Source organism: Protomyctophum bolini (assembly GCF_963924005.1).
Source record: "Protomyctophum bolini genome assembly, chromosome: 14".
Classification (NCBI taxonomy): domain Eukaryota; kingdom Metazoa; phylum Chordata; class Actinopteri; order Myctophiformes; family Myctophidae; genus Protomyctophum; species Protomyctophum bolini.
In genome coordinates this window covers 35,438,172-35,455,776 of record NC_137875.1, presented here as the reverse complement: position 1 = coordinate 35,455,776, position 17,605 = coordinate 35,438,172, and the positions used below count along the sequence as shown (strand labels likewise).

General features: G+C 42.9%; 2 protein-coding genes across 3 annotated transcripts in view; one reads left to right on the top strand and one right to left on the bottom strand.

Annotated features, from left to right (window-relative positions):
• Positions 1–8,229, bottom strand: part of plekhh2 (pleckstrin homology domain containing, family H (with MyTH4 domain) member 2) — a 40,363-nt gene extending 32,134 nt beyond the window's left edge. For both annotated transcript variants that reach the window (XM_080782274.1, XM_080782275.1), the window contains exons 1-2: positions 8,095–8,229; positions 3,949–4,100 (exon numbers count right to left, since the gene is read on the bottom strand). In XM_080782274.1, the coding sequence (XP_080638400.1) occupies positions 3,949–4,071 (123 nt within the window). In that variant the 5' untranslated portion in view covers positions 4,072–4,100; positions 8,095–8,229. The remainder of the gene's footprint in view (positions 1–3,948; positions 4,101–8,094) is intronic.
• A 602-nt stretch (positions 8,230–8,831) lies between these two features.
• thada (THADA armadillo repeat containing) overlaps positions 8,832–17,605 on the top strand; it is a 127,751-nt gene continuing 118,977 nt past the window's right edge. The window contains 11 exon segments of the mRNA XM_080782200.1: positions 8,832–8,942; positions 10,062–10,147; positions 10,617–10,726; positions 11,099–11,229; positions 12,413–12,561; positions 13,019–13,051; positions 13,156–13,204; positions 13,470–13,663; positions 14,146–14,240; positions 15,629–15,882; positions 16,498–17,243. Coding sequence (XP_080638326.1) covers positions 10,075–10,147; positions 10,617–10,726; positions 11,099–11,229; positions 12,413–12,561; positions 13,019–13,051; positions 13,156–13,204; positions 13,470–13,663; positions 14,146–14,240; positions 15,629–15,882; positions 16,498–17,243 — 1,834 coding nt within the window. The 5' untranslated portion in view covers positions 8,832–8,942; positions 10,062–10,074.

The following is a 17,605-nucleotide window of genomic DNA, read 5'->3' as shown; positions in this document are numbered from 1 at the left end:
CGGAAACCGCAAGCCACAATCGTCAAATTCATTCCAAAGCCAAATTTACACATTTAGAAAAATAGCACAACATTTTTAGAAAGTATGGTAATTGCAGCCACAAATAGCTTACGCCATTTAAGAACATTATTTGAGTTATTAGCTTTCCTTTTTTGGCAGGACAATTACATTTTAATCGGTGCAATCATGTGTTATTGAAATACTGAGTAATGAATAGCATGTTATATTTATTATATACTGTGCAAGGTTTGAGGGTGGAATGAGAGCAGGCATGCTGCTGAGATGATGTATGATGATATGAGCGCCCCTCACTTCACACAGGTGTGATTTTTTTGAGGGGCGCAGGTTTAATGTTTGTTTTTAGTTGACAATGAAGGGAACATTTACGCCATATTGTCCCTCATTACATCATATTGTCTCTTTATTGTTAATGGCATTTAATGTTTGTGTTGGCACCGTTTGTTTAACATCACCAATTAAATCACCTAATCTACATGAGTTAGACTTTAATATATTAGCGCCCCTCACTTCACACGGGTGTGATTTTGAATGATTTAAAATGCTTATGGAGTGCCAACAGCAGGTTCATTCTTGTCTTTAAGTTACCACATTGATTATATTATATTTGAGAATATAAAAACAGACACGCACGGGTCAATTTTGACACTCTCAGAGTTAAATCATCACTCAGGATATTGCCGTGTGCAGTGTGCATCAGGTGACAGACACGTATACGTGTCCACACAGCAAAGTGGGCCTCAACGGCAGGATCAATCACCACCAAAACGCTTTCTCTCAACCCCCCCCCCCCCCCCCTTCCAGCTCTACAAACACCCACGCACTGAGATATTAGGGGGATTTTTTTGGCGACATGCATGCTCCCCCGCGCACTGATTTAAAACAACAAGCCCTGGCCGAGGCATTGGGAGCGCGGTGGAGAGTTAAGCCCGGTTTATACTCCGGCGTACGACGGAGTCATGCGCTGAGAATAGCTCAATGTCAGCTTGATGAGCTCATAGCCGCACCAGGAACTACACCCGCTTGAGGTCAGGGGTCATTCTACGACATAAACTCAAAGTCGACTCCATCCAAACAAACGATGTGAGCAGAGGTTCACACACATTATGAATGAAGCGGCCCGGTGTTGGTGGCTCTGCCAGTGTTAAGTGCATATCACACAGATGCCTGTGTTCCCCCATATACATAAATATGTAGATCTCTCATTGGCCATACAAGGGGTCATACATCAACGCTGGTGTACCTGAGACTACATGACATTTGTGAGAGCATTATATTATATTTTAATTATATTTTCAGCCAACCCCGTCCTCACACCGTCTGGGAAATCTCAGCACGACAGCTGGTTCGCTGGTCCAGTCCCTCAGCAATGTTGACATAATATTAATCTATTTTGCTATTTTCACATTGTTTGTTAATTAGTAAGTAAGGCTATGGAATTGTAATTAAGAAATTATGCCCTCGTTATCCATCTTCAGGTGTAGTTACATCAGCCTGTGTCCGTGTCTTGGTGGCCGTTATGTTATTTATTTGAATATTCTACAAAGTAAAAGTACTACAAAGTAACCAACAATTCTAGAGCCATGTAGCTCAAAGAAGCTATCTCCTGTACCCTTATATAGGGCAGATTCACACTATGGTCCCGGACTCCCAGGTGTGCACTCGGGACCACTTGGTGGTAAAATGTTTGTGTGAGCTTTACATTTAACTTATAATTACAGGTGACCCTGCAACCGACAGCTCGATATACTAGCCTACATGGATATGACTCATAAACACGGCAGAAGACATTCATTATCGCTACAGTACAAAATGCAAGAAAGGAAGTTATTTTTTCAAATCTCTAACCCTAACCAGTGAAAATGAAAGGTTTTTCATTTTGAGGAGCGCTAGCCCCTCCAGTGCATGGCTTTTGAAGATCCCGTCATATGGCATTTCTTTTTTAGAGCACTTATGAAGTAATCGTTTGCCAGCCAATTCTATGGAATTCGAAGATATATTACAATGTTTGTTTAGACTCTAATCTAGAGCACTTTAGAGCTAGCCAAGTCTATGGACTTTAATGTTTATTTAAGGCGCTAAATGACGACGCAAGACGTCACGTGAAAAATATAAATAAAATATGCAGTGGGCGACCCTCACTTCACACGAGTGTGATTTATTTTATATAAAATAAATGTATTAAACAAATTTTGAAAATATTTACTTGTGACCCATTCCAATGGGTCCGAGACCCAGTGCTTGGGAAACACTGCACTGCTGACTGGAGTTGGTTCATTCCCAGTGATGCCCTGTGATCAGGCAGCTGTTTACATTATAGCTCTAATCAGCCTCCCTGGAGAGCAGCGGAGGAACTAGGCCACCGAACGGCAGGGGCCGGCCCTCCTCTGTGTCCCGCCACGCGCACCACAAGATGTGTGTGTGTTTCAGTCTGTCTCGGATTTGCTGTCTAGTTACGTCTATCACGGAACACACAGATGCATTGCACATAGACACGCACGCACACTGAGCCTGTACTGTTTAGTTTATATAAATAATCAAGGCTGACACTTTCAAATCTCTCTACCACAGAACAAAACAGCTGATTACAAATAAAACATCTTTCGCAATTCCTTCTTCGACTCATTTCCGGAGTGACCTTTTAGCCCTCACGGATCTCGTTTCCGACGCTCCAGGGGTTCTGTGATTGACATTAACACAAATGTTGTCTAATTTGAGCTCAGGCTTCAAAGTTTTGGTGGGCGATGGGAGGGGCATTCTACTTTAGGAATTGTGGGAAGGTACAGCTGATGAAACCACATCCCTGCTTGGATTGTGGCTCTTAGCCTATGATAAATCTGTCTTAACACACAACTTAGTTTTAGTAAATAGAACATTTTAAATGGTAAAATGGATAAATTAAGTAATTACTTGTAATTGAATCACAAATGTTGGGGAAGTAATGTCTTGTTTAGCCATGGAAGGTTCACATACAACTCTTACCGGTAGATAAAATACCTTATGGGTAGTTTTTTCATACTCAAAATAGAACAAATTAGGATCAGGATTGGAAGTTTTAAATGGTCAAATGGATAAATTAAGTAATTAGTTGGATTTGAATCACAAATGTTGGGGAAGTAATGTCTTGTTTAGCCATGGAACTGATGGAAGGTTCACATACAACTCTTACCGGTAGATAAAATACCTTATGGGTCGTTTTCTCATACTCAAAATAGAACAAATTAGGATCAGGATTGTACTGTGTATCTCCTTGGAAATGTTAACCCATTTTGGGTGGGAAACTGGGAACTGTTAGCATTATGTTATGCTTTAGCTATTGAAAAATAGCAGATCTACAATCTCATAGCGTGCCACCGAGTGGCACGCTATGAGCTTGCCACCGAGTGGCGCACTACGAGCTTGTAGGTCTGCTTTTTTTGACATAGAAACATAGCTTTTTCAGAAAACTGTCAGGATGTTTTTAGAATCTGATCTCAGGTCAGAGAGGATTGGTCCACTCTCACTACCTTTACCAGCTCAGATTATTTCAGCTGTGATTCCAAACAGTAATGTTCTGCTCACAAGATTATTTCTCCAACCACAATGTTACTTACCACTGAAATATGATTGACATTTAAAACGGATAGGTGGCTAAACTGGACCTATATTATAGCCATCAATTACTTGAGTTGTTGCCGGTTCTATCATTTATAATTGTATAATCTCAAGCCTTGTGTTTTATCCTTTTGTACAAATATATGTTCATGCTCATGTTCATTTCTTCAATCAATGAATGAATCAATGAATCAATCGATCAATCAATACAACACAAACTGCACAAATGGACCCGAGCCAATTTGTAGCTGTAAAATGGAACCACTCTCAAGAGTAAAATATGTTATACTCAGGATCAGGATGTTGGTGTGTATGTATGTATGTATGTGGACCAACCTTGTCTGCAGTGAGTTCTCGTATCTTGATGATCTGCACTCTGAACTTCATGAGGAGAGCCTCCAGGACCAGGCACTTCTCCTTCCAGTCCTCCTGGCTCATGGCCTCCTCCCCCTCCGCCATACTGCCCAGCACTTGAGCCTCCAGCTTTCCTGTAACAAAATGCAACACACACACACACGCACACACGCGCGCACACACACACACACACACACACACACACACACACACACACACACACACACACACACACACACACACACACACACACACACAGAACAACATCAGGCATAATCATCAGAAAACATGACATAAAAATTGGAACTGGTGGTAGAAACACCATTGGCCCATTCAGGGCCCATTCAGGCTCATTGGCTGGGAAGGGGGGCGTTCGCTATGGATGGCACCTAAAGTGTGATGTTGTAGTGGAAAACAAACGCTGCAGCCACACAACCGTGGACTGACGGATGCCAGCATATGGACGTGCTGACTCAAATGGAGGTGTAATGGTCCATTTGGGTCATTTTCTACACACGTAAATTAAGAGTTAAATTATTATGATATTATTATTTTTTATTTTATCCCACGATTTTTGCAACCCATTTTTTCACCCAGTGTCAATGATCTAATCATGGGCGCTACACTTCCTCTACCAACCTGGGGGGGGGGGGGGGGGGCAGCAGTGGACTGACCTCATGCTTCCTTCTATGCATGAGGAGTCCAAGGGCTGCTTCTTTTGACAGGGGAGAGTTTCCCCGGACGGACGTAGCGCGTGGAAGGAACACGGAACAGTCCCCTCCATCAGGCGCCCCGGCTGGCCAGGGAATCGAACCCAGGACCTTCTAGCTGTGAGGCGACAGCACTACCGACTGACCCCGTGTGTAAACAATGATAGATAGACCTTATTGAGCCCATCGGTTGTCATGGGCAGTACCGCAGTGACGTGGTTATGAAACATAGAACCGATACAGAAAAAGAGATGCAACTTAAGAAATAATAGTAAACAGGTAGTCATGTACAGCGATTTAGGAATACAGTATAGATATAGTCCAACTCCAAATGTACATTAAAAAAATCTATCTCCATGTGAGTAAATAATATAGAAAAATATAGAGAATACAGAAAGTGAGGTGATGACAGAGCGACGGGGAGGCAGACACAGACAGAGGAGCTGTTGTTTTGCAGCTGTTTTCCCACAAACCAGCACCTGAAATATTCCAGGACTGAGCCCAGCTGGAGGTGTGTGTGTGCGTGTGTGTGCGTGTGTGCGCGTGCGCGCAGGGCCTGGGCAAACAGAACACACTGCTTTAGCTCCAAAACATGTCGACAGCATTGCCCTTCACACGGGACAGACTACATCATGTTTTCCACGACTATCTCTGGAAACACATGTAGAGATAGAAAGGAAGAGGAAAAAATGGATAGAGTTCACGCACACACACACACACACACACACACACACACACACACACACACACACACACACACACACACACACACAGATGAAAGACAGAGTTGTTTACTGAATTCAAGTGAAAGTTGCATAAAAATCTGTATTTTTGCCGACAGACGGGGAACGTCGTACGACAAATTAGGTTTTACTGCTTGACTCTAATGGAGTGATTAGAAGATAATTGGGATTTCTGATGGACGAACAGTAGACAACTGTGTACTACTGTGTCTACTGTTCGTCTACTGTTCGTCCATCAGAGAGAGAGAGAGAGAGAGAGAGAGAGAGAGAGAGAGAGAGAGAGAGAGAGAGAGAGAGTAATATGGAAGAGGCATTCTGATGGAGAGAGCAGGAGAAATATAGAAGGCTGCCCTGCATGGTTTCTTCTCCACAGTAATAACCTCTCATTACCAGAGAGAGTGCAAACATGTGTGTAGGAGGAGGGCCATAATCGATCTGCCACAGGCGTATTTCTGTTGCCTGTTTGTTGTGGTAAACAAAGGCCCAGACTGGAAATAAAAACACATCCATGTGCCCAGTGATGAAATGGAATGAACTAAAATGACATTTAATGTGCATATAGAAGCCTGGAAAATCTATCCAAACCGTGTCAAGAAAGAACAGGAAAGGACTTAATACTAATACCGGTTATAATAAATGTTATTTGTATATTGCACTTTTCATTCACAAGGAATCCCAGAGTGTTAAAAAAGGACTTGAGAAAGAAAGAATAAAGTTCCTGACACGTACAGCATGGACGTATACAGTTAAGGTGGTTGCACACTGGAGGCGTTTTTCGGAAAACCAATGGAGAAACGCCTCTAAAAATCCGAAAAACGCGCTCGGTGTGTGGGGACCTTTACTGCTAATTATTATCTCCGCCAGCCAGGCCATAGGCGTGGCGGAGACTATGTTTTCGGCGCTATTCGTCCATCCTTGTGACCTTGTGCTTGTCCGTGTGAATAGCTAATCTCCGGCACTGTTGGACCGATCAGCGTGAAACTGTGCAAGCACACTCCCCGGAGGCCCGAGCAGAACCACTGCCCTAAATTGTCGGCCAGATTTTTTGCAAAACACATTTTTTGATATTACTTCTACACATTTTTGTCAAACATCCTGCATGCAGCTCAGTACACATTATCTGTATAGTCATGTGATCAAGACTGGTTTGTCGGATTTTCCATATTCCATCCTGATTGGGTAAGATTGGCATCTAAAGTTTGCAGGAGTGGTCTGTTTTGAACAAAATGCCTCAAATCATGAAGGCGGCGTCCGATTGCCACACAACTTTGCCCACACATTCCCACTACTAGGCCAAGCAAGACATCAAATTGGTCTCATGGTGCACTATAACAAGGCTAATTCACACATTCTCCCCTAGAGGAATAGGAAAAATCTCTGCCCCACGTTTTTCAAAATCGTGTTTTAGATCTGCTCTTACAGATTGTGTTCGAACATCACGCAAATGGTTACACATTATCTCAATAGTGATCGATAGTGACGGACCTGTCAGGTGTTTTATATTCCATCCTGATTGGCTAAGATGGACGTCTACTACCTAGCCTGGCTAGGTAGTTAGTGTTAGTTAAAAAACCAAGCTGTGTTTAATTACCATTGCATGGCAGGCACACAGAAGGGAAAAAAGCCTATACTTGTATGTTAAACATTAGTAGATTATTCAGTATTTATAATTCCATAATACATTTGAAATGCATTATGGAACTTATTTTCTGACATGATCACATTATGCACACCAGGCACCATTCAGTGAAATCCAGTGATTAGGCTGGCTATACTAGTGGACTTTCATTAGTGGTGCAGCTCTTTCCATATAGGCACGATCTCGCTCCCTTATTTGCCCACTTTTGGACACTTCCCTCTTTTCCTCCTAGCTCCGTTTCTCCATCATTCCATAGTGGTGATGAAGGGATGTGGTGAGTGGAGAACATGAAAGTCCAGTGAACCCCTGGACCATGCGGGGCGGGAGGGAAGCTCGATCTCTTTCACTCTCTGACGTCATTGTCTGTCTAGTGTAGTCAGCTTAGTTGTCCTCTATATTCTCATTCTAATTTAATATAGAACAACTATAGAATAGGCCACATACCGGTAAGTGTGATCAGGTCTATGTGTGTGTCTCTCTGTATAATGTTACTCTATACTCTATTATCGGTGGGCAACAATATTATGCACTATAATGACTATTGAGTAATGTAGTCATTACTCAATAGTCATTATAGTGCATAATATTGTTGCCCACCGATAATAGAGTAGAGTAACATTATATATACAGAGACACACACATAGACCTGATCACACTTACCGGTATGTAGGCCTACTAACTTATTACATAATACACACATATATGTGTGTATTATGTAATAAGTTAGTAGGCCTACTCAGGTGAGTATTCAGTGACATTGGTTTGAAATATATATTATTCAATTTCAATCACTGACTGACTCGAGTGACTGCAGACAGACAGATCAGATCAGACAGCAAAGTAACGTGTCACGTGAGAAATTGTTTATTTGTTTCCTAAAATGATACACTGTTTTAAAACCATACCTGCTGTGGCTGTGAGATATGACCATGGGCCAGCAGGGCCATAAAAACAACGGTGTCATTCAGATTTATAGAGCCCCCTCCATCTCCCATTTAAAAACACATTATATTTCATTTCTTCTTTCTAGACTTACCTTAAACTCTGATGGAAAAGAAGCGATGAGAGGGATATCACGCCATATCGACTCCAATGTCAAGCAGCTGTTGTTATTCTGATTGTATTATACTTCATTATGTGCAAAGACGCGGATTTTTTCCTTTCCCCAAAGTTTTCATTTCAGCTCTGAAGCTGAAGTTGAAAGAGGGATGGATTCAAGGCGTGGTTTCTCCACACTGGGGCGTGGTTTCACGTTACTCGGTCCAATCATATGCTCGATAGCCGCCGCTATGTACACGCTAATATATACGCAAGCATAAAAGATGCTCAATCTACAAGCTCTGAGCGCGTCCCGCTGTGTCGCGTCCTGAGATTGAAGATCGGCTATTTTGTGTGCGCGGCACCTTCGTACGACATGGCCACAAGCCGCAAAATAAACTCTAGATTGGCATGTCCCTTAAACCAATGAGAAGTCGGAGCGCTTTTTGTGGAAGCAAATCAGACGCGCGGAACCAGTGTTGCCACGTCTTAAATTTGGGCTCTATGTTTGGGCTTGCTTCATAAAGTTGTATACTATAAACCACTGGATTTATTTGAAAGGAAATAGTTAATATGATTATTAAATTCATAATATGAATGATGAACTAGTTGTTTGACGATGATCATTGATGTGCCCAATACTGCCCATATTGACCCATGTGGCTATAGAAGATTGCTTCCAGTGGGCCATTTCGCTGAACTTCGCAATATCTGGCAACACTGGAACTGACGTATCATACACGTGTGCGTGCCATGGATGGACTGAACTGAAGCATGTTTTATTTTTGTTCATGATATACATTTTTATGTGTGAATTCCGTATAGTTTCAAGTCAGTGGACATCTGGTGAGTGTTACCTGCACGTCGTGTTTTGCAGTGCTGTGTTTTAAGTGGCAGACAGCTGTCTTGTCTGGCCATGGTGCATGCAGTCTGTGTACCAGTGCTAGCAGCAGGCTAACAGGCTAAACCTGTAACAAATATGACAATATGAAGAACTGCAAAACAGTTTGTGTTTGTGTCTGTGACAGATAACTCTGAACTGTGTTTGTGTCTGTAATACAGACACAAACACACACACACACACACACACACACACACACACACACACACGGTGTGTGTGTGTGTGTGTGTGTGTGTGTGTGTGTGTGTGTGTGTCAGTCACCAAGATACCCATGTGTACTCCACACCCACAACACAGAGGGAAACAGTACAGACCATGTGCAACCCACATTCGGCACAAATAAGGGACTAAATTAATTTCGCAACTATGCCACCAAAATGTGGAACGCCCTACCAACAGTCATTAAGACATGCGAATCCCTTGACTCCTTCAAAACTGCTCTCAAAGGGCACCTACGGACAGCTGCAATTCGAAACTGGCCCCCGTAAAATCTGAATCTCCCACCCACCCCTTTTCCCCTCAATGATGATTTCCTGTTTTTGGTTATAAGAAGTGTATTTGTGTACGTCTCTAAATGTTTTGATGAATTGAACATGGTGGACCCTATTGTAAACAAGTGTAATGCTTTATGGTGTCGTCCACTCACAGTTAACAGTATAGAGTTGTACTAGAAATGTACTGTAAATTAAATTCTCCAAACTTCAATCAATCAATGTGTGCAGTACTGTCCTTTCAAAACTGTATTTGCAAAAGAGAAAAGAGTTTGGCTAAAAGAGATAATTATCCTAGTAAAGTCTAAGTAGATTGTTGCTATTTTGAAAGCATAGTTTTATGGGGAGCTGAAACTAGTCAAACTACCATGGACATAGTTTGAATTATTTATGGCAATATACCCTGGGAGAAATATTGTTTGGGAAACTATAAGCTACACAAAGTACGGTAGTTCAAACAGACGTGTGTGTGTGTGTGTGTGTGTGTGTGTGTGTGTGTGTGTGTGTGTGTGTGTGGTATATGGACAGATGGATAGATGTCTAACTTCTTAATTGCATCACTCACCTGTTCAGGGCAGGGTGAGTCATGGTTGTAAAGAAGAAAACCGTCAAAGTGGAAGCTGTGGCTCTGGACCCAGAGAAGATACACAGATTAAAAGGTAACTCATCATCAGCCACCAAACAAACACATTAGTGTTTACTATGTGTGGATTAGATGACAAATATAATATGTGGTAAATACAATAATGATATAAATAAACCATCAAAATGTTTAACCCATTTAGGTCTGACGTAAAAAAGAAAAAGAAAAAGTCTTCTAAATCCTGACAGTTTTCTGAAATACCTATGTTTCTAGGCCTATATCACTCAATATTTCATGTCAAGGACTCCATCTCAAAATATGTTGTTCCAGGGGCACCCCCAGAAGCAAAGATTTGAGTTAAAATCGGTCGCTCTGAAATAATATTCCAAGGTTTGCGCCACATTTCCACGATTTTCAAAAATAGCTAAAGTATAACAATGCTTTAAAACACCAAAATGTGTGATGTTGGGGAGCCAACATCCCAAGAAGATGCAGTGTCGATATGTTTGCGTGCTGTTTAAATGTCTGAACATGTGTGTGTTTAGCTTCCCTCTCCATTGATGAAGACCACCATGCTCTGAGGGAGGTAGCCCACACCCTCCAGGCCTGTCTGGACCTGACAGACCCAGTCCAGCAGATACAGCTAGTCAAGAAGGTTGGTCTGGAGTGGACGGACCATATTTGCACGTCTGGAATTTTGCCATTACGTCACCCTGTGTATATTGACAATTACTATGCTATTAACCAAGGTGATCACCTTGGCTGAGAGTATCGGGAATTATTACTGGAAGTTATAATTGAAAAGATTGAATAGTTTATATTTATCTGGCTTTTGAAGTAAGGTTAATATGGCCTTCACGTTCTTGTGTGTTTGTGTGTAACTCTTGAAATGTGAACAAATGATACATACATAACCGATATACTGTATCCATTACTTATGAGTGCAACGGTGTGTGTGTGTGTGTGTGTGTGTGTGTGTGTGTGTGTGTGTGTGTGTGTGTGTCCTTGCTTGTGTTTATGTCCTCAGGTTGGGTCTCAATTGGAGAGTCTGAGTGAGGAGGAGTGCCACGGAGCTCTTCTACAGTCCTGTCTTCACACTTTGGCTCTGATCTACACCTCCCTACGGGCCAAAAACCCGCTCCGCAGGGCCAGCGCCAGGTACACAAAGGCTCCTTTTGGTTCTAGAACTGGTTCCGTTCTATTTTATTTTTCCATGACGGTTTATATCACATCTGCATCTTCCAACCTGAATAGTGACATGCCCACTTTGGTTTCCACTTCAGGGAAAGAAGAAGTATTTTTTTTTGTTTTGGTGATTTTAGGGAAAAATTTGTCAGGAAAAGAATAACGGAACCGGTTCAAACCCCAGTGGAAAAGTGGCCACACTGTCTGTCCACTAAGGCACTGGTTCCCAAACAGTGGGTCAGGACCCTTTCGTGGATCCCTTCCTACATTTTGTTTTGAATTATTATATTATAATTAGAATCAATCAGTTCCACAAATTAGAAAACAAATGTTTAAAATTGCAGATGTACAAGCTCACAATGTGGCACAAAGCAACGCATTGCGAATTTGTAGATCTGCTATTTTCACTAGATTGGGTCCTGGGCAATTTCTTTTTGGGGTCTTGTTGAGCCAAGAAGCTTATTGGTAGGGCATTGTGGGGTGCAGATAGTATGAAGACAATACTACCAGTTTCTCTAAGTCTTATACATGCTTAGTGCTTTCATATCAGCTGCAAAGAAAACCACTGTGCACATTTTGTGCACGTCGACAGAACGTTTCATGACCATTGGCTTGCAGGGATTCTGAAAATATGTGATTTGAAAACTTTTTAATGGGACTGTAAATGTGTAGGTGTATGTGCCACTATCACTTGACGTAATTGAGCGTCGCAGTCCCGCCCCCTACCAGGGCCCAGGAAATGATTCTCCGTTCATTTTCCTCATAGACATTTCAAAAAGTATTTATTTAAATACGTTTACACTGCGGACAAAGCCAATTCTTGTCGTGACAAATCATGACAACATATAATAATTAGAAAGAAGAAGAAAAAAAACGGCAGGTTACTGCACTTATTTTGTTGTTTTTCTTCTTTGCAATTCTTTATTTGGTCCAAAATATTGTGTTTGTTGTCATGACTCGAGTTGGCTTTGTCCACGGCGTAACCGTCTTTAAATAAATACCTTTTGAAATGTCTATGTGAAAAATGCATTGGGAATCATTTCCTGGGCCTGGCGTCGTCATGAAAAGGGGCGGGACTGCGACGCTCTATTGAAGTATTTTGTACTGTGGTTCTCTGACAAGTTGTGAAAACATCTCGCTTCCGTCTCTCATCTAGTGCCCTGAGTTCAGTACCGTCGTACCTGGAAGAGCAGACCGTAGGCTGTCTGTGTGACTGCCTGTCCGCCTGTCTGTCCTGCCCTGACTCGGATCAGTATGCACAGATCACAGACTCCATCGCTGCTTGTCTGGACCGCTTTCCTTTGGGTGAGTCTTGCTGTCTCGGCACTGATTTATATATATTAGTGATCCAATGTAGTGGTATCGGAGAGATCAAAGAGACCAGAGAGATCAAATGTCATGTAAATTAAACATTTATATATTGATTCATATTATGTTCCTTTTAACCCATTTAGGCCTGACCTCGAAATTAAAAAATAAATCTAAATCCTCCAGTTTTCTGAAATAAATATTTTCACGACTTTTCAAAAATAGCAGACCTATGAGCTTGTAGATCTGCTATTTTTCAATAGCTAAATTATAACAATGTTTAAAACACCAAAAGGGGTTCCTGCCCAAAATTGGTTAAGGATTGGGTTTGTGATTAAAAAGCACACAAATCACTAACACCACAGTATATGATATAGACAAAGTAAACACCAGTTGATATAGTCAAACTTCGGAGTGAAAAGGAGATTTATTTACTGTCTGTCATTTGTCACAGGTGAGAGATGCATTCACAGATTGCTTCCAGAAGGTTGGTGGCTTTTTAGTTTTTCTTTCAACAGCCTGAACATTTTTGGCATTTTGTTCCTATTGAGAAGGTCAGAGTTGTTGATGCTTCTTTAATCTTTTCAACAGTGCTGCAGTTCCTTCATAAGGCCTTGAGTGAATGTCTCCAACTGAACAGGTAAAACACAACGCCTATTCTTTTAAACCTGAGTTTAACTTTAACATACTGCTATGTGTATTTTATAAAGGCCCTTTCTAGAACATGGTTGCGTCAGTTAAGTGGAGAGTCAGTTGTTTAGAGATATGAATATGACCATTTTGGAGTAAGGTAAAAGAAAAGAAAATAAATACACTGCTGTATTGTTGTCTCTGACAGAACATATGAAATGTTCACATGTTCTGGTTTATTGGTGTGTCTCTGTCGCCCCCTGCTGTTGTTCCAGAGGCCTAGCGGGTCGTCATGTTGCCCAGGCACAGCTGATGCACTCCTGCCTGGCTGTGGTGAAGACATCCATGCTCGTGGTCCAGAAATCCCAGGAGACCGTCATCACCACCCTGCATGCCGATCACACCCACAGGACTCTACAGGCAACCCTTGGTGGCTTACTGGACTGTTACACGCACATCCTTACTGATGGCAAGCAATGATAACACTATATACATCATTGGTGGAGAGCACCACTCAGTTCACACCCGTGTGAACTGAGTGGTGCAACTCCCCTCTCTCTACCCCCCCCCCCCCCCCCCCTCTCTCTCTCATTAGCAAGCAACAGTACAGCACTATCTCTCTCTCTGTTTCTGGCACAACAGCGCCCCTACTGGTACTAATAGTCATACTCATTAACGTCACATACATAGGCGGACAAATAGGTGAACAACACAGACATTGCTGTTCCTTGGAGTGGTTGCACCACTCAAAAAAGCACAACCAAAACTATATGAGTTAGATCACTGCTAATGAACTTCTGGTCTTGGCTCAAATCGTCTTGATTCAAGCCTGAAGAGTAATCTTCTCAAACTTTACACTGTACCAAATAACTACTAACTACTACTGTCCTAATCACGTCTCTCACGGTCACCTCTTCGTTCCTTGTCTCCCTCTCTCGCCCCTGGTTACAGAGGAGTTTGTGCAGTCAGTGCAGAGCACTGCGGGCATGGCTGTGGTCCTGCTGGTCAGGTCTGCCATGGTCCCTGGAGACCAAGTGGCTGCTGTGGTGAGTTTAAAACCCATTTTGGGGTGGGAACCCCTTTTGGTGTTAGCATTATGTTATGCTTTAGCTATTGAAAAATAGCAGAACGACTGACATAGAAACATAGCTTTTTCAGAAGACATTTTTAGAATCTGATCTCAGGTCAAAATGGGTTAAACATTTAATTTGTCTAACTAAATGTTGGCTATATTTTTGCACAGTTCTGTGAGGTCACTGTGCTCTTTCTCTCTCTCTCTCTCTCTCTCTCTCGGTCTGTCGTCTACTACTAACATCGCTGTGTACATCATATCCTACATACATTACTCTTCAGATGTTTTACTATTTGAGGGTAATGTCGATGGCAATTGGCAACACAAACTCTATCTACCTCTCTTGGAGGTCTGAGCTCTCTTGGAAAACCAACACTTAACAATTGCAAACTTTGATCATTGACATGATGGACATCTGAGAGAAAGATGGAGAGGTAATCAATCAATCAATGAATGAGGGAGGGGGAACGCAGTAGAGACGATGTAAAGCTGGCAATCATGGTCATCATGGCTATAGGTATAGATTTAACTGTACATATTGCTATTCTAAATATGGCGTAGCGCCAGAAAGACATTTAAGCTCTACTACTGAGTACTAGGCATGTAACGATTCACTCAACTCACGATACGATTCGTATCACGATATGATTTTTCACGATATTAAAAAGAATATATATTTTAAATAATAATAACCGTTTTAGGTATATTCAGTGATTTCACTTAATTCAAATATCACTTATTTTTTTGTTTTGTTGTGATAATCCTCTCTCTCTCTACTATAGAGTGTGCTGACCATAGGAGTTCCTCCCTGTCCCCAGTTAGTTAGTTGGGGGTCAAAAAATCTTAGGTTTCGTTTTTGGCTCTCTATCCTGATTGGATGAAAGGCTTTGCCACCTAGCCAAAAACGAACCCTAAGGTTTTTTGAGTGAAATCACTGAATATACCTTTACATTTTATATAATTTATCTTCCCCCTGAGATCTTTTATTTAACTACATTGCAAAAGAAGTAGCATTACTTTTGACAGTGCAGAAACATAATTGCCTTCCTTGATGAGCATCAACGACCATCATCACCTGGGCACAGTCACAGACACACACAGCTTGCTACTACGACTGAAAGTGACTATCATTTCTCTCCAAAAGCACTTGAATATGATGGAATATGATATGACTAATGCTCACATTTCACATCACACACTAGCCCCCACTTTTTTTTCTTGAAAATCGATTTTTTTATTTCAATGAATCGATTCATATCGCCGGGATTAATATCGATATATATATCGATATACGATATACCGTTACATGCCTACTGAGTACACCTTTCTGGTATTGTGCTTGTGTCCGGTCCACGTGTGTAGGTGTGCGGCCTGCTGCGTGGCTCTGACCATGGTGCGGACGCTGGCGTCCCCCAGTGGCTGAGACGGAGCTGTGCGGGTCTCTATGCCGCCGACCGCCCGCCAGGGGTCTCTCTCTACCTGTGCCACGGGGCCCTGGCTATGCTCAGCTGGAAGGTGGCCCTCCAGGGGCCCTCCAGGGGCCCCCTCCAGGGCCCTGCTCAGTGGGAACAGCTGCTGCTGCTGATACCGTCCACCCTCCTGGCACTTGACACTAGGTACGGCTGGGCATTTAACCCCTTTTGGTGTTAGCATTATACGTTATGCTTTAGCTATTGAAAAATAGAAGAGCGACTGATATAGAAACATAGCTTTTTCAGTAAACTGTCAGGATGTAGAAGACATTTTTTGAATCTGAGGTCAGGTCAGAATGGGTTAATCCATGTGACTCATCTGGGAATTGGGGTCCTTGAATGAGACGATGAACCCTAACTGCTCTCGATGAGCAGGCCTATGGGTGAACGTGATGCTTATATTCGCTATATATATGCACTTTTTAAGAGGTCAGAAGACTAGAAAGGCACTATATAGCTAGACCTTTACCATTACAGAATCAGAAATTGAATCATCTTTATTGTCTCATCACGTTTACAAGTGGGTAGATTCATTTTTGTGGAAGGGAAGGGTGGATGACGACTACATATTCACACATACAGTAGAATAGAATATCCATCCAAACGTTACGTGCATGAGGTTTAGAAATAAAGTGCGTGAGAGCATGGTGTATACTGTATACTGTTCATGACAAAAATGTGTGCAAGAAGATTATCATGCCACGAAAGAAAAGCCCATTTCCAACATAACCATGTCGCTCCGGCTTGTCTTGTCTGCAGTGTAAAGGAGTCCAGCACGGCGATGGTGGTGGCCCGCGTGTTCACGCTGTGGAGCGGCGCTGCTCTGGACTGCCTGCAGGGGGAGCCAGAGAGGCCCTCCTGTCCCTCCGGACTCCAGCAGGCCCTCCGCGGCGGCTCGTTGCTCCAGGCACGCCTCCTGGAGCACATCTACGCCCACTGGGAGCACCCCCTGGACGGGGTCCGCCACCAGACACGCGCCCTGTTCCATAACCTCCTACTCCTCCATCTGCACACCACCGGCCCCTCCACGGCGGACCCCGGCCGCGACCCGTACATCGCAGAGCTGACTCGGAGCTTACTGGGACTGGAGTGGCACATGAGGGGGAAGTACGGCTCCCTCGGGTGCCTGGTGGAGCTCCTGGGCGCGGGGTACCTGCTCAGACTCCAGCCCCAGCTTCCCTCACGCCTCCTGGCCCTGATGAGTGACCTGACCCTGGCTCCGTACGCCAGCGACCTCCTCGAGAGGCTCTTTGTCAGCCACAAGGCCGAGTTGACCGGCGGCGAGGAGGCTGTTCCGGAGGCCGCCACGGCGGTGGTGGTGGGAGGCTGGACGGCGTGCTGGCACCAGACGTGGGTCACCCCTCTGCTCCAGGTGCTCTGCCGTGCCAGGCTGGACCAGACCTGGACCTACATCCTGGACTACTTTCTGCCTAAGCTGCTGCGTTGTAGCCCCACCAGTCTGGAACACATGGTGCTGGTCCTGCAGGACACACGGTGCAGTCCAGGTAAAACGCACAGAAGAATCATCACGCACATACCAAGGTTATAATAGTTACTAACTAACGAAAAAAACGAAAACTAGAATTAAAAAAACATTTTAGTTAACTGAAACTAATAAAAAATAAAAAATAAATTAAAAAACGATAACTAAACTGAAACTGTATTGTGTGTCCTCAAAACTAACTGAAATTATAGTCAAAATACCCTTAGTTTTAGTTTTTATCAATATGTATATGCCTTTCGGATATTTATAATAAATCCTTCTAAATTCGTTAGATTAATTTCCTCATTTCTCCAACAAGTTTTACGGCAGTTTTCAGCACCGTACGGCAGCATGTAGCCACGCTAATCCTAACCCACAAATAAA